At 34.8% G+C, this 26987-nt stretch overlaps 1 protein-coding gene across 1 annotated transcript in view; it reads left to right on the forward strand.

Moving 5' to 3' along the window:
• qvr (protein quiver) overlaps nucleotides 1-26987 on the forward strand; it is an 878528-nt gene that overhangs the window by 749167 nt on the left and 102374 nt on the right. Inside the window, exon 2 of the mRNA XM_067095895.1 lies at nucleotides 1627-1671. Within this exon, the coding sequence (XP_066951996.1) occupies nucleotides 1627-1671 (45 nt within the window). The remainder of the gene's footprint in view (nucleotides 1-1626; nucleotides 1672-26987) is intronic.

Consider the following 26987-nt stretch of genomic DNA (forward strand, 5'->3'; position numbering starts at 1 on the left):
TCTTTTGGATCGTTCGATCGGTTTTGAAAGTTACAGAGGCGACTTTTAAAACTTTTGAGAATGGACTTGAATAAACGGGATGAGATCAAATGGTAGCTGGGAAAATGAAAGCTAAAATTGATCATTGATGCCTAATTATGTGTATTGTAAGTGAATTAGTTCAACCCTGCACTTATATTATGCAGTGTGATTCTAGTGCATTAACTCATTTATCATTTCTAATACAACATGTCTTTTATTATATTATGCTTGTTTTGCATGGCACTTTTTAAAAGGAATAGTATGAAAGCAAGAGATTGTATTATATTTTTATTTCAGCGAGGAAAAAATTTTCTTATTCAAAATAATGTTTTTATGGTCGAGGATGCCCCATAAAATAGTTATGAAAATCATAAGTAAACCCAATAGTTATTCTGCACTTTGATATTAACTCTGCAATTTCCTGCTTTTGTGTGGATTAAGTCTTACAGGTTTTACAAACTTATCCTTTTATAACATCTAATCCACAATAAATTTTTTTATAATATTTGTATTTAGCCGATTCTTACATTCATTTTATAACATATAAGTAGACTAATTTTGTTAAGGCCTGTTTTTCAGTAATATTTGCTGATGAATGTGAAAAAGAATTAAGTTTTACCGCTTTTCAGTGAAATACATGTAACGGATATCTCTGGTCTTCACAGTTTTATTAATAATTTCTGAGACAGATAAACCCATAGCAGAGCTATCAGACTGTGTTAAGAACAAATTAATAACCATTTTGATTAAATGGACTTTCATAACTGCTGCTTCAAAATTATTAATTGAAAGTGTTAACTTGATTGCACATTCAAATGGACCGTAGTTTTCATAAAACTAATCCAGTTAGGACAAAGTTGCTTTAAATTAGTATAGTATTTGTGAATGTCTTGGATCTGTTGCGTCGAAAGAAGTTGGAAGACACTGCAGTATGTGAAGCAATTAAAGCTAAACATGTATACAGTACCATGCTTGGTTGTTGTTTTACTCCAGTGAAAATAGTGCATCTTAATTTCCAGAACATGTGGAATGTCAGCTTACTCAGAATCCTGTATCTCTTTGTACCCTAGTTTTGAGAATTTAGGTTTCCTCAGCCATTAAGTATTTTAACTGGAGTGAAAACAAATAGTTATATATCCACTTTAGAAGTGGATTAGGAAGCGAAAGTGAAATGCAGGAAAAAGGAGAACTGGTCAGCCCCATTTGTTCTTTTCTGTAAACCATCATGACCTTTGATGGATGAGCAACGAGTAGCTGTCGTAAGAGTTTTCGCGAGGCCTCTTGTACCGGGGCTCTATTGGAGACAAAGGTTTACTTACTATGTTGACAGTTGTGACATAAATGTTAAAACGGTCACATTGCTTGAGATGTAATTATGTCTACTTTAATGATCATTCCTCACGTGAGTAAATTGTACTTGTGTTAGAGTTTGGTGTAGCTTAAGCCAAAAACTGTACCTAACTTTTAACCATTTTCAGATGATGTTTACGAGACGAGAATGATTACATTTTAATTATGAATGGTAAGTAACATCAATCATTTATTTCAATTAAGAGACAACATTGATTACCCAAAGACTGATTATCTTTTCTTTCTTCTTTGCAGTGCTGATGCTCGGTTGCACGGTTCAGGGTGAGGATAAGTGTAGTAGTGAGTAGAGAGTGCATGTATACTCCACCGATGACAGGTACCTCCTCCATTCCTAAGGGAACCGCACCACAACATATACGACTTTCCTTTTTGTTAACCGATCTGGGACATAGCGGGAATCACGATTTAAGGATTAGTTTAGTTCTGTTGATGTTTATGTATTCATGTGAAAAGGAAATGGGGATTCTTAAACAGACGGGAATTTTTTTGGGGTGGCAATAATTTTGAAGCCATTTTTTTCGATACTAACGCTTAATGTTGCATTATGAAAGAAAAAATTGACATTGGCATTTGGGAATTTTTGTCCCTTTCAATTATTTTGCCGTTTCAGTAGGATATTTGGGATGTTTTTATGCTGCTGTGTTTCATGAATACTCTCCGTGAACAGTAATCGCAACATTGATAATAAATAAAAAAAAAATAGAATTATAGTTTTCTTGATAAGTATCTGATAGGTCTAGTTCAGTTCTGGAATACTCATAGGCTTTTTTTTTTTTTTTACCTTATACCAGAGGGGTTATTGATACTATACCCTTACATATTTCTTTCCATTATGTTTTTAAAGTTTCCTTTCTGTCAGGAGACATTATTACTTTTGTTCAGTTTTCAAAACTTTGAAAGCAGTATTCTTGAACATGGGTACGTTCTTTGAAAATTCCAGATCTGAAGGTATTTCTGACAAATTAGCAAAACTCTATCTTAGCCGTATTCCATCCAGCACATTATCAGTAATAGGACTGTGGAAGGGTTTTGTTTTGTTCAGTTAACCAGAATGTAAACAGAAGCTGAAGTCATATAGCCGTACTATTCAAAAGGGTAAACGTTTTTATTTGCCATTATCATTTTGGGTTTACACAAAATACATTCTCGCAGACATCATCCCTCAGGAGTGCGTGTACGCGATGGCTGTCATTGAAAAAGACATGGCTCTCTCTACTTGATTTGTATCCATTTTTCTCCTGTTTTGACTTGAATTTCCTCTTTAACTTCCTGTATTTTTTCCTTTGCATTTTGAGTGCCCTAGTGTGATGTAGATGACAAAAAGAGTGAATTCAAAAATGCTCATCTTAGTAAGTCAGTCAATCCAGTTTGTACAAAAATACACTTTTTTTTTTAAAAAGATTTTATTAGAGTTATAAAAGATAGTTTTTGAATTCACGACAAGTAGTGTAATGTTAAGAGTAATTTCCATTGACACTGCATTTTACAGAATCTACTTAAAACTGCAATGCAAGGTTTTTCAAATTAACGGAATGGTTTGAGGCATGAAATAGCGTATTAGAGGTTTTCCTTCAGTTCTTTTGCGTGTCAGCATGATAACTAACTTTATCATAAGTAGTTACAGCTTTTACGTTAACTGCTGTAAAGTATTTCATTCTTAATAGTTAGAACTAGGGTAATTTCTTAGTCTGAACTCGGAAACTGAGTTGGTGGTAGAGTATCCATAGTAACCAGATACCTTCTAGTTTCTAACATTTTACGGGTGAAAACAGTTAAGAGAAGCTCACTTTATATCAGCTGAGTCATCTTGGATCATATATTTAGTTATGTATACACTGGTCCCAAAGTTAGTTTTCTGTACATTGACCTATTGAAGGGTCAGTCCCTTTGCTAGGGATTGCACTTGGGGAGAGGGGAGGGGAGGGTGTTACTTATTTAGCATATATTTTCCTAGCTGGCTGCAATTTATTTATTCGTTTCTTATGAGTTCTGTGTAATTTTTGTAATATTGCTCCTATATTAAGGTTGGTTTTTTCGCATACTTGCATTCTATAAATCTTGCCTGTAGTGTATGTGACCTCTTTGCTTGTTCTATGAGAATGATTACTGCTTCGGAATAATAGAGATAATAGACACGTTTTCAGAAAATTCCCATCGTTTTGACCAAGCAAGCTCTGATAAAATAGGGGTTGAGTAAGGAGGGTACTGTCCGTACATCTGCCAAAGGAAATTACTAAATGAACCGTTCGGTGAGTGTTAAAAACACCTGGAAACGGTTCATTAAAAACAGCAACCCCGACTAGGGATTAAGCTGTGAAGAAGAAGACATTGTTTACTTTATAATCATGTACAGTCCACAAGCCCGCGAGCATAAATACGCACATACATACGCACAAACACATTTAGTATTTTCTGCATGAAGTAGACGACGTGACATTTATATTCCCACGTCAAGTGTGACTCGCATAAAGAATGCAACTTGTTTTTGTCTGAAATGTAGTTTAATTGTTGTCATAAGTTCTCCAGTCTTGGCTGGTTTCCTATCCAGAATTAACAGTTCCGTTACTGGTGTATCATTTTAATTTTCTAAATTTTGTTTGATCAATTTTGCCTACTTACTGATTCTTGATGAGGTAGAGATATCTTTCATACATATTTCAACTAAAGTACACTTTCATTAAGAATCATCCCGCTGGTCGAGTTACTTTTAATTTAATCGAAAAACTGCTACTGTACATGCACTGGCTTCAGATTATAGGAGGAAATGTTCTAGTAATATTCTTAAAAAGACTTTTCATTGGTAATATCATCAAAATATGATTTTTTTTTCTACCATTGCTTTAATGATGCAATGAGAGGAAATAATGAACCATTAAGATTGCCTTGGCAAAACATAAGAAAAAGATACATAAAGTTAAATGGCTCTGCAGAATGTCTTTCTTACCTTTCTTTCTGTTTTTGTATCAGGTTTCTTTTTTAGTGCCCAAGTTTGGCCCATTTGGGTATATTGGGCCGTTAAAATACCGATAGCCTTGACTAAACCTAAAAACTCAAAATACTCCTCCCTACCTACCTCTTTGTTTATATTTCTCATTTCCTTTAGTTTACTGACTCGTTTCTTTTGGCTTAAACTGTGAAATTCATAGACTCTTTGTCATAAAATGTACTTGTGAATAAAAACTCATTTTAGTCAATAATGAATATCAAGACATAAGATGAATAAGAGAAACTGCTAATCGAATTTTTGAGCGCTGAAAGATAGCTCCAGATTTGTCCGAATCCTTGAGTGCGATCCTGGCTTGAACTTAATCACACTTTCTCTATTTGTCTTAATTATTAAAGAGACCGACTTGGAACCAGCCTAACTTTTAGATTAGTTGGCTTTCCATTTGTGATGATAATTTTCTCTCGGCTGAGAGGAAGTGTTTGAGAAGAGTAAAGATGATAAAGTCTTCAAACTGAGTATCGTCCGTGCAGTGGAAATTTTACGTCAGTTTAGATGTATATTTCTCTGTTTTTTTTACATTAATCTACTCAAAGTTTTAATTTTTTTAATCTAAATTGAGTAAATTTCATGAAAGCCGGAAGCAATGCATATACTCCTTTCCTTGTCGACAGCAGCCCGCTTTCTCTTTTCATTTTCGTTTCCTCTTAGAAGTGAGGCAGGTAGCCCTTGGCTCTTGGAGAAACTCAAAAATGTTCTTTACATTTGAAGTCCCGTGAAATTGCGTTTCTTCTCTGCATGTTTTGCTATGATGCATTTTGAATGAGGCTTCTCTCGCTCCACGGAGTTTTTGAACGATATTTTGCCTCGGGGGTAATTTCCACCCCTTTTTTTTATCTTCATGTGTGGATGTTTCGTGTAGATCTGATATCATCTTTGTCGTTGCCTTTGTTCTTTGGGCATTATTCTTGGATGAACCTCATTTTATCCACATTAATGTTTTTGCAAGAAGTTTCACCGTGAATTATGGCGTTAAATGATTTGACTAAATTCGAAAGTAACCCTATCTACCTATCTGCTGTGTCTCTTAACAAACAGACTTTCTTAGTTTAAATGAGTTCAACTGCTTACAAACGAATTTGAAGTCAGCTATTGCAGAACTAAAAGTATAATTCATAATAATAATTATTTGTAACGTCTTCCAGGACACTGACGTGGGGAGAAACGTACTCTTTGTCGAATTAACATTTTCTTAAAATTTTGTTCTGGATCAAGTTTTTTTTCCCCGTGTATAATCGAAGGGATAGTTGTTGCAAAGTCGGGTAAGGCGCTTCTCTAGTTTAATTTAAAAGTTAAGATAGTTACCAACTACCGAGATTTTTCAGGCGAGCTCGAATGTGAACGGAACTACAAGCAGGCTTTTACCGGGAAAAGTTATCTCTGCTTTCAGTAGTTAACTTTTATTCTCTCTCTCTCTCTCTCTCTCTCTCTCTCTCTCTCTCTCTCTCTCTCTCTCTATCGCATTTGTTTTGTTTTGTAAATATGGCTTTTTTCTTTTCAAGAAGGTTATGCAGTCGTCACTATTTCATTGCATCGGATAATAAACGAAAGATGTTATGAGGAGGTGTTTAAGGTAACAAAGAGCATGTGAAGCTAAAAGAACGTTGAATAAAACGTAAAGGGAATATACAAAACCCCATAACGATAACGAAGAAAAGACTCAAGAACCTACAAGTGCTTATAATTATTGATGATCCTGTGAAATGTTAACCAAAATTGAAATAAGGACAGGGGAATATTTCGTGAACGTTAAAGATAAATGAGAATTTGAGTTTGCTGATGTATACATTCTAGATGTATTTCAAACTAAAAATTTAAATAAGTAAGCTAAAATACGTAAAAAGAATTTTTCCTTAGAAATACCGGAAGATTTTAAAAGCTAAAAGAAGTTCAGAATATTTAAAAATGAAATTAATAGTGCTGCGGATCTAAACATTAGCACAAAGTTGCATCATAATTACAAAATAAAAATGGAATTAATCAGAAAATTATGCATTTGAAAAAAAATAACATAAAAGAAAAGTAAAAAGAAACAAGAAAAAATAGAACTTACACAATTTGATAGGAAAATCTTGAAAAATAAGTTGTTATTTAGACTGAAATATTGCTTGTCATAGCATACTTCATGTCGGAATGTTTGTCATAAAAATTTTTGTCATATACTTTCGTCATGTCAAAATGCAAGTCATATACATTCTTCAAATCAAAATGCTTGCCACATCATACATTCGTCATGTCAAAATGGTTGTCATATCATACTTTCGTCATGTCAGAATGCAAGTCATATCATGCATTCTTCAAATCCAAATGCTTGCCTTATCATACAGTCTTCATGTCAGAATGCTTGTTATACTTTCGGCAAGTCAAAATGCATGTCATATCACATACTTCAAGTCAAAATACTTGCATTGTCATACAGTATTCATGTCAAATTGCTTTTCATATCATACTTTCTTCATGTAAAATGCTTTCAAATCATACTTTCTTCATGTCAAAATGCTAGTATATTATACATTCTTTATGTTAAAATGCTTATATCATACTTCATGTCAAATTGCTCGTTATATCATACTTTCTTCATGTCAAAACGCTTGTTTTATCATACTTTCGTCATGTCAAAATGCTTGCCATATATTTTATTCATGTCAAAACTCTTGTCATATCATACATTCTTTAGGTCAAAATGTTCGTCATATACTTTATATCATAATGCTTGTCATATCATGTTTTCATGTCAAAATGCAAGTCATACAATGCAGTCTTCAAGTGAAAATACTTGCATTATTATACATTCTTCATGTCAAAATGTTGGTCATATAATTTCATCCTGCCGAAATGCTTCAAGTGAAACTATTTGCGTTACCATACATTCTTCATATCAAAATGCTTGTCACGTCATAATTCTTCATGTGAAAATGCTTGTTAAACGGGCATACTCTGTTTTCATTTTCGCATCTCAAAATGTGCTGCATAATTTATGCGGGGCTGTAATATTTATGCTGGTACTTCTATGTACATATTCATATGCATGGACGTAAAACATTTTTTGAGATGTGTTCACGCACGTGGGTGTATTTACTGTAGATACGTAGGAATTCGGTTATTTTCCTGCTTCCATATTTGGTGGATTCAGTATTCACCGTTGGTTTTATTCTGCCTAAAAGCGAGCTATCAGAATTTGAAAGTTTGACCGGAATTTCTGGACGATTTTTATCTTGCTTACGTAATATATATATGTGTGTGTGTATATATGTATATATATATATATTTTTTTTTTTCTTTTTTATCAGGCAGGCTGCACTTGAAACCTTAGGGCATGAATTTTAATTTCTTTCTTGTTAAGAATTGTAGAAAGAGAAAGGTGTAGTTTAATCAATTATTTTAGAACTTCCAATTATGTTAATGCAAATAACTGAGGCTTAAAGTATGTTTAAAGATCAGAGGGGTTTTCATTTCGTTTCGACACTGAAAAATTAATAAATAAACAAATGTTTAACATCTTTGAGGACACAGAGTGATATTTCTGAAGAAATATTAGTAAAAAATGGCTCGTCACGGGATATTTACCCATTCCGTACTGGAAGCTAATAAGTGAGGGCTTGGTCCTTATCTCCTTGCGTAAGAACCCAAGTCAGGAGTGGTGGGGTTGTCTGGTGGTGTCCTCCTCCTCCTCCTCCTCCTCCTCCTCCTCCTCCTCCTCCTCCTCCTCCTCCTCCAACTGCCCCTAAGGAATCCCAAGAGACTCTTCACTCCGTGGATTTCCACCCCAAACACACGTATCTCGACCAATTGCCCACCTGGATTCCTGGAAGACCATGGTTCTCTTTCCGTTCTCTTGGCTTAGAATCACTGTTAATTATAATTAAAAACATGTTTTCATGCACGTGTGCTTCATATTCATGTCAGAATCGTTGTAAAAATGAATCAGGATAGATGTGAATGTTTATTTGAAGTATGATTATACAGTAAATGTTCAAAAGGGAACTTGCTTGCTTACTGCCTGAAGTGAAATGATTGATAATACATACCGCTCTAGTGTAAACATTTAGTTTAACTGGCATATCCCCTCGGCAGATTTTATCAGACCACATAATGTCACTTGCTATGTGACATCGTGGTATTCTGAATTACTGATCATCTATCCTCTGTGACCTCGGATGGCCTCTGATTATGCTAATTGCGTCCGTGTACCCATGAGGCATAGTGCGCGTACTTTCTTGGAAGAGACTGAAAATTTGATGTAGGCATTGAATTACTGCAACACATTTAAAGTTTGTTGTTGGTATCCGTATGATTTCACTGTTGTTTACTGTATAAGGTTTAAATTTTGGAGACATTTGGAATTTTGTCGGCAAGTCTTTGGAGGTTTGCAGTATATGCTTTACCGAGTTAATTTATTGTCTTTGCATGATTCGTTTTAGTGACTTCTCAGTATCGAGGCTCTGTGAAATTCGTATTAGAATCATAAATGTTTCTACCAAGAGGAAAACATCGACTGCAGATAGAAAGAGAGATGAGAATTGTTCCTGATTAACTTACTCATTTATTAGTACATAATCCAGATAGCATTTCTTCGGGACACTTTAAATGAAGGAGACCAATCATCTACTGATGGTTTTTTTATGACTTTAAGTAATGCTTGCGTCCCGCGACCTTTATATGTATGCAAAAACTGATTGTCATCGTCATTAATTTTTACACAAGAGAAACCAGGTCTAACTTCGAGTTTTCAAGCATTATGTAATTGTTGAATTTCTCCTGAAATATGACTTTTGCGCAGCTACAAAAAAATATCAAGGAAGAGAACTTGACAAATGGCTGAGGTTTCCATTTCCTTCTGACAACTCCTGATCGTCTTCAATACACGAAAATGAGGCCCCCGAAGCCGATTGGTTCTCTTCTGTCGCGCTTTCTATTTGCAGTATTTCACTGGACTACTTCTGATTTTGTATTCTTAGTACAGTTTGCTCTCTCTCTCTCTCTCTCTCTCTCTCTCTCTCTTCTCTCTATGCATGTCTTGTGTATTTTTATTATCGTTTTGTAGTCTGTTTTATTGTTGATATTTCACTTTTCAGTTATTCCTTTTTTTCATTTTCCACTTGGATTTAGTGTCCTCACTTCTTGAATTTCCAGTTGCTTTCTGTAATTATTTGAGTACGTTTCAGTCAAATAATTCTTTTAAATATATAGCTGTAAACTTTGTAAAATTTGCTATAGCATTTATTTTTGTTTGTAAAACTTGCTATAGCAACTATTGAAAAGTATTTGTAGGTGATGCAAAGATTACTACGTTTCGAAATTAGTTAGTAACTGACGGGGGTATGTAAGCAAGCACGTCATTAGAACACTGAATAAAGAAATAATGCATAATTATCTATCCGTGGCCATTCACGAGGTAATATCTGTTAGCATGCCTTTCTTATACATGGGAAATGGAACAGAGGTATAGCGGATTTTGCGATTATTATAAGCTCCTGTTTTGGTCTGTATTCGAGACGTCACTTGTCAGGATATACTGAAGCATTAGCTAGAGGGCTTAACGTCATAACAGTGTAATTAGAGCTCTTGTGCTTTTTACCATTTTCTGTTGCGCCTTCAGGCCATCTTACCCTCGTTGCTTATGGAGCAGTGTAATAATTTAATAATAATAATTATAATCTTTGCAGTTAAAGCTCACTCAGTCCGTTTATAAGGTATGAAACACGTGGCCTCATGTGCGGAGTTGATGTCAGACAACCTTGACTTACTAATCATGCAAGAAAAAATTCGTCATTTAGATGCTTTGCTGAAATTTATCAATGTGCCCAAAATTTATCACTCAGATTAAAGCGACAAATTATATCATAAGAGCTTGCAATCTCCATTAAGAAAGATGATGGATCTAGACAAATTGTTGGCATTTAATCCTTACTTTATTCTCTGGTGTCAAACCTAAAAATAGAGAGATAATCGTCAAGTTAAAGGAGACTGTCAGAATGAGGTGAAATCTGCCAATGCTTTCATTTCTATGGGAAAGTCACCTGCTGAATTGCGGTGTATATCAGTGCGCTCCATTTCTTTTGATGTAACCTGTACCGTCAGAGAGCGCTTAATCACTAGTGACGGTAGCAGAGATAGATAGCACTGTCTAACTTATTCTGATGCCGTTTGTGTAAGCTGTGCGACTATTCGATTTGTGGAAGAGCATCAAGATTGCCAGAGAAAGCTTGTGAAGCCAAAGTGTTGAGATGAACGTCGAATAGAAAGTAAAACAGTTAGAGAGGTAGTGTGGGGAATCAAAATATGAAAAGGTGCAATATATCAATACATTGAAAAATAAACTTCACTACCATATAGAAAAACGACTCAGGTAGTGCTATTTTTAAATATCGCAAAACGTGCACTGACTATTTCATCTGTGACCCAGGTCACCTGATGCCTGTAGATTACAGTATATCCCTGATTACTGGAGCTGACTTTGTGTTTATTATGCATGCAAATTAAAAGGAACGTCTGGAGAAATTAACTCCCGTGAAAATGGCAGTGGTCATAGGAGGCTGCTCTTTTACATGTGCAAGGGATGAATTAGCTATGAATGAATATTCGTTTAGTAGAACTTTTGCTGTTAAGTAACGTAGATTACAAAAATAAAATTAAAAGTAATTAGATTACGAGATGATTAGCCATGCTTTATGGACGCTATGATTCTTTGAACAGAGATGTTGCTAATCAGTAATAAGAGGTAAAATTTATCATCAAAAGCACATCGATTATGTGTTTTCTAGCTCTCCTCTCTCTCTCTCTCTCTCTCAGTAATAAGAAAAAATTATCAAAAGCAGTTTGATTTTAAGAAAAAAATTATCAAAAAGCAGTTTGATTTTGTAATTTTTATCCGTTTCTCTCTCTCTCTCTCTCTCTCTCTCTCTCTCTCTCTCTCTCTCTCTCTCTCTCTCTCTCTCTCTCTCTCTTTGAGTGATAGTGTTGCTAATCAGTAAACAAGAAAAAATTATCAAAAGAAATTTTATTATGTGACTTTTATCCATGTTTTTTAGCGTTCACATATTCTCTCTCTCTCTCTCTCTCTCTCTCTCTCTCTCTCTCTCTCTCTCTCTCTCTCTTCTTGTTTCTTGTTTTTCAGGACCGTTCGTTTTACTGCTCTATATCTGAAGGCGTGATATATTCCACCGTCTGTAGTTCAGGGGCGGATTGTAAATTATCTGATTAACGGGTAGATAGAGGAAAAACACGCTCTTGACAGACATAAGAGACTATGAGTTGTTCGGATTTCACCTGTGCTTGCTTGTGACAAGAGCATTAAATATAGGCCAAAGTATTTATGAAGACATATTAAATTTTATCGTTCGAGAATACTGTGAGACTGACAGAAAGGGATTTGTTAAAAATAAAGAGCTTCTCGTTACTCCTGAATCACGTCAATGTGAAAATCGAATCGGTTACAAGGCCGGGACAATGAGCGCCAAAAGCAGTTTTTTTTTTTTTTTTTTTTTTTTTTTTTTTTTAGAAATCTCGTTACATAGATTTGCATAAAAACGATGAATAATGAACGTGCGTATAATGAGACGTTAAATGGCGATCAACAAGGGACAAGGGTAGCACTCGCTCAACAATGTTTCGAGAACCGTAAATCTTGGGGGGGTTAGCAAAAACTTTGGAGCTCCTGGTTAAGGGTCGTTTCATGCACTCGTTGGTAGATGGCGAAGCATTCATTTGTTTGCAGTATTGGCTTTTGTTCGCATCATGACTGAATTCACTTTAAAGCTTCGTTGGTGTGCAGGCAGTTAGAGAATAAGGCCTGAGGTTGCGTATCACGCTAAAAGGCTCCGATTTATGTGATGTCTTCCGTGATAGACACTCCTCTGTGAGACGGGTATGAAAACACGATGAAGATTATTTTTGGACCATCAGCAAATCTTGCGCTAATCTTACTTGCCGGAGGGATTACCGTTATATATTCATGATGTCTTTGGCAAAACTCCTCGCAGAAAATCGACAGAAACTGCGCCAGACGAATTTGTGTGTAGCTCCATTACTTCGAGTTGTCTCCCGAAGTGAAAAATGTATCATAGGTCAACCGTTCGACAAACAGAATTCTTTTAATTTGTTTCCTTTAATTTTAAAGTGCCATTCTTTTTACGATTGATGTTTGCATGGAACCAAAGGGGAGGGGTTAATACTACGGAAATCCATTATTATTCTTCAACGGATATGATTTGAAACGTAAAAATGTGTTTTCATCCAGTCTTTGTGACGGACAGATATGATATGACTTGTAAGTTGCATAATTGCATATGGTATATTAGGCAGTAGTATAAGTTGAACTTGCACGTGTAGTGTGTATGATCGCAGTAGTAATTATTTGGAATGAGTATGGCTGGTATTGTGCATACTTTGTGTCCTTCAGAAACTCTCCAAGTATTCTTTGGAATCAGGTCTGATACCAACACTGAAATCCAGTTTTCCGCCTGCCTGCGAGAGACACAGAACTGTAATACAAGTTCAGAAGCTGACGCGTCAAGTCATGATATCTGATTGGGTTATTCAGCTGTCTGTGCACCAGACAGCAACATTGCCTCCATTGTTGCACGGTTTGTAAACAGATCGGACTCTCCTGTGAGATTCATGAAGAGCAAGTATTCATGCACAGCATGTATTCACGTTTGTGTTGTATTAATAAATACGTATAGGTAGTGAGTTCGAGTTACACGCGGGAAGCTTTGCTTTATTCATTTCTTTTGGTATTTCAAGATTTCCAGTGAAATACGCATCTAATATATCAAGGAATAGTGAACAGTAGATTACATGTATTCAAGAAATGTTATTACTGTGTTACTTTCCATAGCTACTGTTCTAAAACAACAAAAGAGGGTAAGACCATAACTAGGATACGTAATCTGATTTATGTAACTTGCTGTCAAAACTAACAAACCGCCCTCACATCTAAAAACAGGATATTTTCTCAAAGGTTAAAATTCTGCAGAAAATCATAACAGAAGCAGAAACAAATACACAAGACCTAGCTAACTTATTCGGTTATTTAATGACGAAATTTTTATCAGAGAATCCTCGAGGTGATCCTATGGAAGTTTCCACCGCTGTGGTGAAATAGAAACGAGAGCAGGAAAGACAGGAAGTTTATCTCTCTCTCTCTCTCTCTCTCTCTCTCTCTCTCTCTCTCTCTCTTCTAGACGTTAAATTAGGGAATAAGCATTCCGCTAATTTCGGCATTCTTTTTCACAATTCGAAACGGCGCAACGCGGGTCGAAGTTATGCTGGGATTGGCACCGCATTGCAGTGCCTTGCGCGATTTGCATGGTGTGCATGACCGGCTGATTTGTTTCCACGTTTTTTCCTGTGAAAGTATCGGAAAATCTTGGGTATTATCATTCTGTTTCTTTCGTCGTGGTTTTCCCATAATTATAAAATTTCCAGCTTAAGATAAGTTGTAGTGGCGATGAGATTTAATTTGCTATGCTGTTCCAAAGCAACTTTGTCATTTGTTCTGGAAGGTTATACTAACTTAAAATATTCATTTGAGAGAGTGAAGTGTATAATAAGTTAATGTGAAGGGAGATGAGAAATGTATATAGGTAACCTATAACCTTGTTAATGGACAATAAAAATATTATCTGCCCAATTTTATTACTAAATTATACCTTTGAATAAAAAAAAAAATTAAAGGCCAGCAATCAACTAAGTAAAAAGGTTAAATCTTGGAAAGTAAACTATAGTCTGGCTACGAAAGGTTGAGACTCGAAGGCGATTATAGCAATTCTGCAATATTTTCTTAATGCCCTTTAAAATTTCCAGAAAAAAGGGTGATAATTTGGTAGATTTGGCATTTCTTTTGAGCGGCTCTGCCATGTCTTCGTGTATGGATGTTTAAGTGAAGTGACCGCCGGTCACAGTAAGAAGGGGATTATCTATCATGATTATCTATCACCCCCCTTCATTCGTCAGCACAAAAGCAAAACACAAATGATCAAGACGTGATACCTTGACCTTTCTGCACATTTTTCATATCGCTCAATACAAAATTAATTAAAGGTAATATATATGCATACACACACACACATATATATATATATATATATATATATATATATATATATATATATATATATATATATATATATATATATATATATATATACATACATACATATATATATACCTTGTTGGTATATATTTCATACATAAATATATATGCATACATCCATTACTTTAAAACGAAGTCACTTGTAATTGGAAGCAAATAGCTGGGCAGTACGCTCGAATACGTCAATTCTCAGGATTAACCATAACCTCGAGTTTAATCCTGAAAGTGTACCTTTTTGGATTAGGATTAAATACCCCTTGGGCAAGATGGGAAGCAGCGGGAGGATGGTTATGATAACGGTGGAAATTGAAAAGGGAACACATATATATATATATATATATATATATATATATATATATATATATACTGTATATATATATATATATATATATATATATATATATATATATATATATATATATATATATATATATATATATATATATATATATATATATATATATATATATGCCTCTGATTCATATATCATAAAAACATAAAATAGATGTGCTTAGAGGGATATGACGTTAATAACAGATCACAGTTTTTAATTATATTTGGCAATGCTCATATATTATCCTCAAATTAAAATATAATCCTTAATCACGTTCCTTCGGCCCCTATCGTCACCTACTTTTTAGCCTTTTATTGTACCTCCATTCCCACTTCCTTTCTTCAGTTTTGCTGTCGAACTTCCCTAACTATAAATCTTCTTAGTGCAGCTGTGGGTTTTTTTGGCCAGTTCCTCCTTTAGATCTTTGTACTTCTCCTTTAATTTCTGGATCTCTTTATCTTGCTGTACAACCACTCCCTCTTTTAACTGGCTTAAGCGCTGATTGGCTTCAGTGCTTGGCTTGACAGCCTGAATTTCATATATCAGATAAGTATATCAGTCCCAAAATTAAGCAGCTCTCATTTGTGCTGGACATCTAAGTGATGTTTACTGGTCAATCATTATTCTGCGCCTGCTTAAGAGTTGGATGAAATTAACGTACTTGCTCATTTTTACGCGGCCGTCAGGTACGTTTACATACGAAATTTCTCGCACATTGTATCATATTCATCCTTTTAAGAGTTTGAAGGTATTGTTGCAGTTCCCTTAAAAGTATTGCAACTTGAGAACTAGTAAAAACATAACAAAGCTTGCTTAAAACATGTTGATTACGGTCGCGATAGCTTTGGGCGATTATAAAGGTTCATATTTCAAGCCGGAATCGATTGCTGTGGTTAGGAGGAGAGAACGTCCCATGTCGATGCCAGATGGATCTCAGGCAAACAAGGCATTCGTCTTAATCAGAATCCAGAGATCTTGTTTGCAGCGCATTGTCCCTCTTGACAAACAAGTTCCTGAGGACCGACGAAAGCACAATGAGTGCTGCAGAGGCAGCTTTAAAGATAGACGGCTCCGAAGCCTCGGGAATATCTGTGACGGAAAAAGCTGGTCGTTTCATGACCCCGGGAAAATAGGTTATTGGTTTTCAAGTCTTGAATAAAGGACATAGTAGCAGGACAAATGTCGCCGATATATCATTTAAAAGACCCGTGCTGCTACTGATTTGATTTCTGTTGTTTACCAATTAAAAAAAAAAAAGTGGCGGCTTAAACTGTTCTAAGAAAAGGAATTAGAAACTGACACTCTACCTTTTGATAGTTTTTGAATATATTCAGCGAAGGCATAAATGTAGTTTTTCAGATCATATAATCCCAGGTTTTGCTTAAATATGAATTGACACGGAAGACGTCATTTCTTTTGCTTGAAATTCGATTTAAAAAAAACTGCAAGAAATTGTATATAATGAAAAGAAATTTACTAGTAATGCTAGCTTACTAGTATTGCTTTTTTATGGCTTTAAAGCACATTTTTAAACATTAGCAGTAAAAGTACGACATGGCGTAACTAAAATAATGTAAAGAATCATCGCATCAATTTTATTGAAGTCAGTGATTTACCATCGCCTTGAAGCAGGCAATTGTCCTGCAGTTACGTACAACTTTATATTTATATCACATGTATATTATTTCGTTTTTTATTCAAGTTAAACCGTTTTGCAATATTTTGTGAGGAACTTTGTATCTTAAACATAATGATAATCTATAAACGCACGAGCTCAGTCAAGTAATCAAATAAAGCAAAATGACTCGTACCTGTTGGCCATACCACACGTCAAGCAACAACATTAAATATCTTATTTAAATGCTCTTGTTGGCACTGAAAGGAGTGCAAGTTCTTTTCGGCCAAGGTAACGCCTTTGCAGTAAGGCAGACCTTTTGGATGTTGTCTAATAATTTTATTTATATTATCGTTGAATACCGTAGAGGACGATACAGCAAGTCCGTTTATAAATTTCCTGTTCAACTTTACGTGACAGATTTAGGCATGTTTGAAGCTAATGACATCGGTTTTCAATTGATTTAAATTATGAATGCTTGTTTTCGCTGTTACTGTGAAAATGACTATGAAATTCATGTAATGTAAATTGAAAAATATGAACCCTTTAACCTGACGGCTAACTTACTCAAAGTATGTAACACCTTAATTTATCCGCTCTCATACACACACGAGATGTGATGTCAATCTCAAGATGAACAAGGAAGAAGAGTTCATATGCAACACCAGTTCAGTGTAGATTCTCTCTCTTCTCTCTCTCTCTCTCTCTCTCTCTCTCTCTCTCTCTCTCTCTCTCGGGATGAATATTTAAACCGCTCTTCCATGAAAGAACCAATCTCTTTATCTTAGCCCTGCGCTCTTAAGCGGGCCTTTACTCGTGTGAATTCTCTTCCCTGAAGTATCCCTGAAAAGAAGACGCAGTACGACAAAGCTTTAAATCCACGTCTTTATTTCGTTTCTAAAGGAATGTGAGATTATGCAAGGATGCAGACGCACGAATCATAGGCTCGGTATCTTAAGAAGTAAAATAGATACACGAAGAAGTGGTATGTTCTCAGAAATTAATCAGTTTAGTGAGAACGATTATCGGTCTGTCATTTTCGCTTTCTTGTAATCGTGTCTGACCCAAAAGATCGCAAGATACCTTAATCCTACTGACAGGTGTTTCGATCAATAAATATTCAAGCTTTTGATAGCTTTTCTCTCTCTCTCTCTCTCTCTCTCTCTCTCTCATCTTGAGCTTCTTTCTCGCCAAGACTGAACGCTGTAAGGCGGAGTATCTGTTTGGGGCTGCCGCAAATGGCGACATCCCTGAGGGGGTTCTTGAATAGTTGCCTTTGTAATAGGCCATGGAAGATAGTCTCTTTTAAAGAGGAGGTTCAGGAAGGTATCCCTCACTCTCTGCTGTGCTAGTGTGTGTTGTTGGAGATTCGGGAGATGTGGAGAGGGGGACTGTGGTCGGAGGAGGAGGAGGAGGAGGAAGAGTAGGTGTAGGAAGTGTCTGGGTGGATAGTGAGGAATCCAGAGGAGGGCGGGAAAGAAGACAGGGAGGAGGAGGAGGAAAGTTTGTGTACTTTGTTCGTATTCAGAGATGTGGAGATGGAGATCGTCTCTCCTCCCCCACTCCCTTTTCCCAAAAGCAAAATGAAGTCATGGTGGAAAAGAGGAGAAAAAATGGCATTAAAATATTTTCGGATTGCCAACGAAACTATGACGTATAAATCGATGTTATAAAGTTCACTCACTTCTGTAGTCTGTTCAAGGGCCACCATACTCGAAAAAATACTTTGAATATTATTTGCTCTTTCAAGAAGCGTTGCAGCGTTTTAAAATCAGCCTTAGCTGGTGATAACAGAGGTTCTGTGTTCGTAGTAATATTATCGTTCGTATTTAATAACTGATGAAGTAATGCCAATACCATCCACTGGTCGGTCAAGAAGCCAGGTACCGCAATTCCATACTGGGCTACAGTCCTTTCGGGAAAAGCGTTGCCCTTCTTTATTTATTTAATTTAATGACTTGAAGGTCTAGTCTTTGATATTGTTTGATTTATGAGATGTAGGATGCCAAGCCATTCGCTATGGCAATTTCGGCCATCCAGCGTTCGATGGAGTGAAAAGAGGAAGTTGGAGTGGTTAGACAGCAAGATAAATAGATCCGAAAAATAAAAGAAATGAGCACTAGGATCTAAAGGTGGAACTTGGAGAAAACCTCCAGTTGCACTAAGAAGTAACCGTAGTAGGAGCTGAGCAGCAAGATTGAAGGGATGCTGCAAACGCCCTTTAGTAATGCCTATAGTGCACCACGTGAGGTACACTGGCGACACTACCCCCGTACAGGGTCTTTGATATTGTTGGGGATTTGTTTAGATGAATCGTCATCAGGACAATTTCCACAATGATTTGTATTGTTCGGAAACTCATAAAGTAATGGAGATTGCTGAGGTAGAAATACGTTTGTTTTGCTTCATAAAAAGCAAAGATAACGAATAGAATGAATTCTCAACATTACAATCTCGCACGAAAACATTTTTAATAAGATAAGCTTCCTTAGTACTTCGACGTCTTCGCTCTGATTCTATTTTATATATATATATATACATATATATATATATATATATATATATATATATATATATATATATATATATATATATATATATATATATATATAAACATTTGCTTTTATTTTTCAAGTGACTCTCAGCTTCATTTTCGTGACTCAATGCATGACGCAGTTTATAATTACCAATTCATATATTTTTTTCTCATATTTGTCTTTTTATTCAGACGGTAATCTCAAGCTTTTTCTTTCTCAAATATTATTCATTTCCTGCTCATCTTATCGTGATAATTCAACGTTTAACTTCCATTGAAGTCAATTAAATGCCGTTAATGAGGCGTGTGTACAGGAATTAAATTTATAAGGAGCCAACGATTGTAATTTTTATGTAGAATGAATTTCATTAAAATGTTACTTGTAATTAACTATATGTATTCACGTATATATTAAACATTCCACACCCTCCCACTTACATTATATATATGCAGTATATATATGTGTATATATGTGTGTATATATATATATATATATATATATATATATATATATATATATATATATATATATATATATATATCAGACAAATTAATAAGTGAAAACACGATGTATGAAATCCATTTGCTTGATTTGCCATTTTCTTTCGTTTCTCAATCGACAAACACCAAAATTGATTTCTTCTATGAATTTTTGATCCGTTAGGTTTAATTTCTCCTGTTAAACAACTTCGTAATTTTTATTTTGTCAGCTTTATCTCATCTAAATGAGTTTGGTGTCTTAGCGGAGCCTCAGTTTTTGGTCACGGTATAATTTTTATTGCCGAAATTGGTAGTAGTGTTTCTCCAATGTGGCCTTCTCAAGTCATGTTTATTTTGATAACAGGTCAGTTTCGACCTTTGAACCTTGAAAAAAACGACAAATTGAAAAACAAATACATTCTAAAGCCCTCTTCAGTGTGTGAAGGTATTAATGCCTTCATACTGAAGAGGGGGCATGACGCTCCGAAATTGTATGGGCTTTTGAATGTAGTTGTTCTCCAATTTTTTTCGTGTTTATTTTCCTTTATTGATCTTGAAATATTAATGAGCAGTATTTTCGTCGGCTTTGTATTTGCTGCTGCGATATGCCTTCATAGGAAGATTGTAAAATCAGTGATAGCAGTTGTGTTCAGAATTACCCCAGAAGTAAGAATGCACTTCTAAATTAGAACTCAATGTATCTTCGAACTCTGAAATGTGGATGGCGTCCCAAAAATGTCTCAGTTACTTGGAATGCGATTCTGTTGGCAACACTGGTCAGTGGTACCTGTACTTCTCGTTCTTTTTTCCGTATTTTCGCCATAAATCTTTCACAACTTATTGGTTTTTATTCTGTGAGTTGTGTCATGGGTTGTCTTCTTTGCAATTCACCTATTCCCAAGAAGGAGATGCAGGTTTACGAATCATTTGTAAATACTTGAACAAGATTCCGTAAGCTTTCGAGAAAATCACAGCAATAAACGGTACCTAACGAATCTCAATTTTGTTGCTCAATCTACCTAAACGAAGGAGGAATTGTATGGTTGGGTATAAATGTAGCTGCTCAGCTTGCTGTTACGTGATAGGAAATTAGACAATTAATGTGTACCTATTGAGATGTGCTTCACTCTCATCGATGAAGTGTCACCTTAAGTTGTTGCTGTTATTAGTATTAATATTATTGTTGCAATAAGTGTCTGTAAACAGGTCAATAAGAGATGATACTTTATTGCAAGGCAGTGTATCACGATGACGATTGTCTTTTAGTATTAAGTGAATAATTATTACGTTATAGAGATTCTCTCTCTCTCTCTCTCGAGTAAGCAAGGACGTGAACACTGAAAGGTGTAAACGTTCACGAGTGTGTGATATAAACACCCTTTCCTTGAAATATCTAGTGTAGATAAATTTATCTGCTTCTAGTGAGTAATGTATATATATATATATATATATATATATATATATATATATATATATATATATATATATATATATATATATATATATATATATATATATATATATATATATGTGTGTGTGTGTGTGTATATATATGTGTGTGTGTGTATTAGAATATGTTGATATTTATGCTCAGTCGTTCAAGAGCTTTTAGGTGTTTTTATTACAATGTCCTATTAGATTGTTTGACCTGTTCCAACAAGAACAAAAAATCGGGAAGATAAATGACGTTCATGTAACATTGCTGTATATTTCTTTTTGGAGAACTCATATTAGACATTATTCCTTGGAAGGGGATCGGATCGTCGTATCGAAGGCCTGATCCTCCTTGATCGAGTTCCACTGTATTTTGGCATCCCAAGGATATCTATATATCTTCTTAGATTTTTCCTCCCGTGCCCTCGAATAAAGAATCAGTCGTTGGCAACTTCTAAGTCTACACAGTTTGGCAACTGGCCCAAAGAGTTTCTCCGAGGGCAGGTGGTGACCGTGGTTTTGCCTCTTGTCTTCTTTCTCTTTATGGAGAGAAAAGTGGTAGGGGAGAGGCAATTACATTTCACATATCTTCTGGAGCTAAACCCTCCAGGGGTAAAAACTCTTTGTATGTATATGTGTATATATATATATATATATATATATATATATATATATATATATATATATATATATATATATATATATATATATATATATATTGTGTGTGTGTGTGTGTGTGTATGTATGTATGTGGATGTGCGCCCATGTGTGAACATTTATCTGATCCTTTTTATATAATTTTTTATATTAGAAATGATGATTCGATGACTCGTCAGCGTTTATAAGACAAATTCTTATAAGTTTATAGGTTTCCCGTCCCTCCTTCCCCTCACTTATTATGGGTAGGAGCTAATAAAAAAAAAGCAAAGCACAATAATGTTAAAGGTCAAACTCTTATTACGACGAACAGTAATGACGCTCTCGTCATATTCAGAAAAATCAACGGACTATGATAAAAAAGAAAATGAGTATTACCATCCATCATGTGAGGTCAAAATGTCTTGTTCATCTAAGAAAGTGGTTTTTTTATTGTACTATATATATATATATATATATATATATATATATATATATATATATCCTATATATATATATATACTGTATATATATATATATATAGTAGATAAAAGAGAGAGAGTCATCTCTCTATATCTCTCTCTCTCTCTCTCTCTCTCTCTCTATATATATATATATATGTATATATATATATATATATATATATATATATATATATATATATATATATATATATATATATATATATATATATATATATATACATATACACTTTGTGTTAAAATATAGTTATTTCCTTTAATAATGAGAATCAAACTGTAATCAAGACATACGATACACGTAATGCATTCATACATAATTCATACTGTATGGTATGTTTATATCTTTTTTATTGTATAGGTACGTGTTCTCATACTGGCTCCTTCATTGATTCCCATTTTATTTGTATAACTTTATTTTTCCTCAGATTTGTTGTCCGACGAAAAAAAATTGCATTATGTTACCGTAACCCGAAACTTCAGTGACCCTTTTCCTGAAGGAAATACAAAATTTACTCGACTTTAGAAGTAATCACATTCATCCTTTGTTTATCAACCTCAACCCTGAGAGAGAGAGAGAGAGAGAGAGAGAGAGAGAGAGAGAGAGAGAGAGAGAGAGAGAGATAAATGAAAGCATGAAACCGTAAAATAAGTGACAGAAGAAAGTCCCCACAAGTAAAAATGGCCCGGGGAGTAAAAGTGAATCTAGGCTACTTAATATCAAGTGAGCAAACAACTGGCAGTGGTGTCAGACTATGCTTTATTTAGGGATTAAAAACGAAGGCCATCGCCTTTCAAGACAAAGATAGAAGACATATTTTCGGTAAGAAATATTCAGAATCACGTCTTTACTTATGCGATAGTTAAATCGTTCATTAGTAGGATAAATGGTACGAAAGATAAAGGCAGCGTTTGTGGGACAGGATATTAAAGAACAAAGTATATAAGAGCTTTACGTCAGAGCTGAAAGTTATGTTCATTGTGCGTCTCACGACCGGTAATTTAAAACGAGCGCTCACATTTTAAATGCCTGGTCATGTGAATGCGCATGCGTGTCGACGCATGTCATTCATAATCTATGGCGTCTTGTAGAGAACGGAAGATTTACACATTAATCGGTACGGGTCTAAAGGTAATTGTTGGTAATTTTCTCTCTAAGTCTCTCTCTCTCTCTCTCGGTATATGTGAATATATATATATATATATATATATATATATATATATATATATATATATATATATATATATATATATATATATATATATATATATATTATATATATATATATACACATAAACTCGTATATATAAGTATGTATATATGTGTGTTTACCCTGGCTGTTTGGGTAACGTCCTTAACTCAAATTTAAAGGCACGTCATTCCCAGCATTCTGGTGTCCCCTACAAATCAAAAAAATTAAAAAAAATAAAAAGAAATACGGTCGAACTAACCTCTTTAGAGGATGCAACGTGCAGTTCACGTATCTTGCAATCATTATGTCGCTTCCTGGTTACGAGAGCTTTTGGTTCCAACACCTCTTGTACCCTATTCAGCCAGAATTTGTCTAGGTCTTACTGTCATCCTTACGAAAAATTCCGAAATTCCGCATAAAAATAGGTAGGTAGGTAGATAGATAGATAGTTACATTCGTTATACGATATTCCCTTTTTTTTTTTATCAGAGAGGGTGATGCTAGTAGGATCGAGGCTTAGGTATTTAAAAAAGTCTTTAGGGATGGGGATGCTAGCCCTACACGCTTTTCATGACCTCACCAGACGCTGGTGCCCTATTACTACTGGGTGTACTGGTTGGCGGTAGTCCGGGACTGATTCACAGAACTGAAAATTGTTAAATTTATATGTATATATATATACAGTATATATATGTAATGCATATATATATGCATATACATATATACAGTATGTATATACGAGTATATATATATATATATATATATATATATATATATATATATATATATATATATATATGTAACGTTTATTATTATTTTTAATTGTCACTAAAAACTCTTTATGTTCTTATTTAGTTTCGTCACAATATATCGCCACGTTAATATTGTAAACAACACAGATAAACGCGCACACGTACACACACACACACACACACACACATATTTGGAAACTAGTTGTAATATTTAAGAACAATTTTTTATGTATTGATTATTTTTCTCTTTCCATACTAAGCATGCGGCGATGGTATGTATAAAAGCAGTTACCTGATCGGCAACTGCTGCTTTATTTTCTCGTAAGCCATTAGTTAGTTAAACCACCCTCTCTCTCTCTCTCTCTCTCTCTCTCTCTCTCTCTCTCTCTCTCTCTCTCTCTCTCTCTCTCTCTCAGCGGTATCTAGTCCACTTGTATAAATTCCTTCTTTTTACTTCTTCGTGGAAGAAAGTCTTACCTGAATGCTTTAGTAGAAAAGCTTTTTTTTATGTATGTTTAAGAAAAAAGAATTCCTGAAATATTCGACGAAAACATAAAAATGCTTCTTTGTTGACAATGATGGTCGTGGCTTTATCGAAAAAATTAGGAGAATGTGTGATGGAGAGGAATGTTGGGTATTTCTTACCTTTTATTTTTATTTTACTACGATATTTATAGGCATTTTTCTTATTAATAATAATGAGTTTTTAAAAATAGGGGTAATGATATTGAGTCTTAAAAATAGGGAGATAAGATTTGTATTATTATGGAATATTAACCGTTTATCTGTGATGTTTCTGAGACTATGCAGAGGCAGATAATAACCTTACGTGTAATAGTAATATTTTCTAGTTATCCAGAATAGAATATAAAATAAAGAAATTACCTAGAGAATGCATCTAGAAAAATTTCCCCAGTTTTTCCCAGTATTGAAGGGAAATAAATTGTAAGTCAATATTATCAACTGTTAGTGTGGGTTCGGTAAGGCGAACTCTGCGGTAAATATTCGTCTTTATTCGATGGTCAAAACGTTTGGTTTTCTATGCAATCTATTCCTTTTCACATTTAGTGTTCCCGTATTTAAATAGTTTAAGCCTGTCCTCATAAAACGAAGTGCACACATAAAACATAGACAGCTATTTGCCTCGCAAATCCTAGGAGAAACCTTTGGTGAAATACTGTGCCAATTTTTCATAGTTATATCATCTTCATAATCCGGTGTCTCGGTCATTCTCAATGTAAAGTCGATGTTCTCTAAAACTTGGCATATGCATGAACAGGATATCTGTTAAAATCTCATATCGTGTTTGTATACGTAATGTTCTAATGTTCTGTTGTAGCAGTTACTGAGAATCGCTATTTAATTATTGGAAATTGGTAGTCATTCTTTCATTTTAAAGTACCTGTTTGTGTAAGCCAGTATAGAAAAGTGTACTATGACCTTTCATTAATACTGTCATTTTTCGATATTTAACATATTTTTCGACCTAAATATTATAACATTATCAGACGTTATTCTAACATCCTACAGTGAATTCCCATATCTATGACTCCCTAGTAATCTTTGACACTTCAAGAACATTGATAAATAGCCCTCTGTACAAGGTCATATATACAGTATATATATATATATATATATATATATATATATATATATATATATATATATATATATATATATATATATATATATTATGTGATGGTCATATATTTGTTTTAGGAGCAAATCGATCATTGCCTGCTATCTCGTGGAGGCAGTATTTATGGTGACTCTAATTCGATGATAATCTGCGGCCCAAAATTAGATCAATCTTTTGTCTCTTTAAAAGGGGATGCGGTTATCTGTGACGATAATTAATGTTAACGGTCATTAAGCCAACTCAGAGCCATCGTGTGTCTGTCCCAACGAGGAGAAATACTGCTTTTTCCTTTCGCTCGTTTTTTTCAAATGAAATACCTGAAGGTTTTGATTAGCACTCGAATTTGGCACCGAATTATGTAAATGGAATTTAAACTTTATTGGCTGTACTTTTACAATAAACAGAAATTGCTAATAAAATGAAGTACAGTATATATAGGTTTGGTAATAGATTGCAAAAGCGTATTCAGTTTACATAAATTTTCATGAAATTTAGATGATAGTTATTCCTGAATTTAATGGATTGTATCGGGACCATAGTAAATAATCTTTATGAAATTTGTTATTAAGAAACAAAAAACAAAGAAGATTAAAGCAGTTTCGATTCTCTCTCTCTCTCTCTCTCTCTCTCTCTCTCTCTCTCTCTCTCTCTCTCTGGCCTTTCACGCTATTTACGGACCATAATATGCAACTCATAAGGAATTTATTATTAAATAAAAAAAATCAAAAGTTTGCAGCACCCCACCTCTCTCTCTCTCTCTCTCTCTCTCTCTCTCTCTCTCTCTCTCTCTCTCTCTCTCTCTCTCTCTGGCCTTTCACGCTATTTACGGACCATAATATGCAACTCATAAGGAATTTATTATTAAATAAAAAAAATCAAAAAGTTTGCAGCACCCCCACCTCTCTCTCTCTCCTCTCTCTCTCGCTACTCTCTCACGGACCATAGTATGTAACCTACAATACATTTGTTATTAAAATAAAATTAAGAAGGTTATAGCACCCTCTCTCTCTCTCTCTCTCTCTCTCTCTCTCTCTCTCTCTCTCTCTCTCTCTCTCTGGCCTTTCACGCTATTTACGGACCATAGTATGCAACTCATAAGGAGTTCATTATTAAATAAAAAAGTCAAAAAGTTTGCAGCACCTCTCTCTCTCTCTCTCTCTCTCTCTCTCTCTCTCTCTCTCTCTCTCTCTCTCTGTGGCCTTTCGCGCTACTCACGGACCATAGTATGTAACCTACAATAAATTTGTTAATAAAATAAAATTAAGAAGTTTATAGCCCTCTCTCTCTCTCTCTCTCTCTCTCTCTCTCTCTCTCTCTCTCTCTCTCTCTCTCTCTCTCTCTCATGCTACTCACAGCAGCTGAGTAGAGGAAGGGTTCAAGTAGTCAGAGATACCCAG

Source organism: Macrobrachium rosenbergii, chromosome 52 (genome assembly GCF_040412425.1).
Source record: "Macrobrachium rosenbergii isolate ZJJX-2024 chromosome 52, ASM4041242v1, whole genome shotgun sequence".
Taxonomy (NCBI): Eukaryota; Metazoa; Arthropoda; class Malacostraca; order Decapoda; family Palaemonidae; genus Macrobrachium; species Macrobrachium rosenbergii.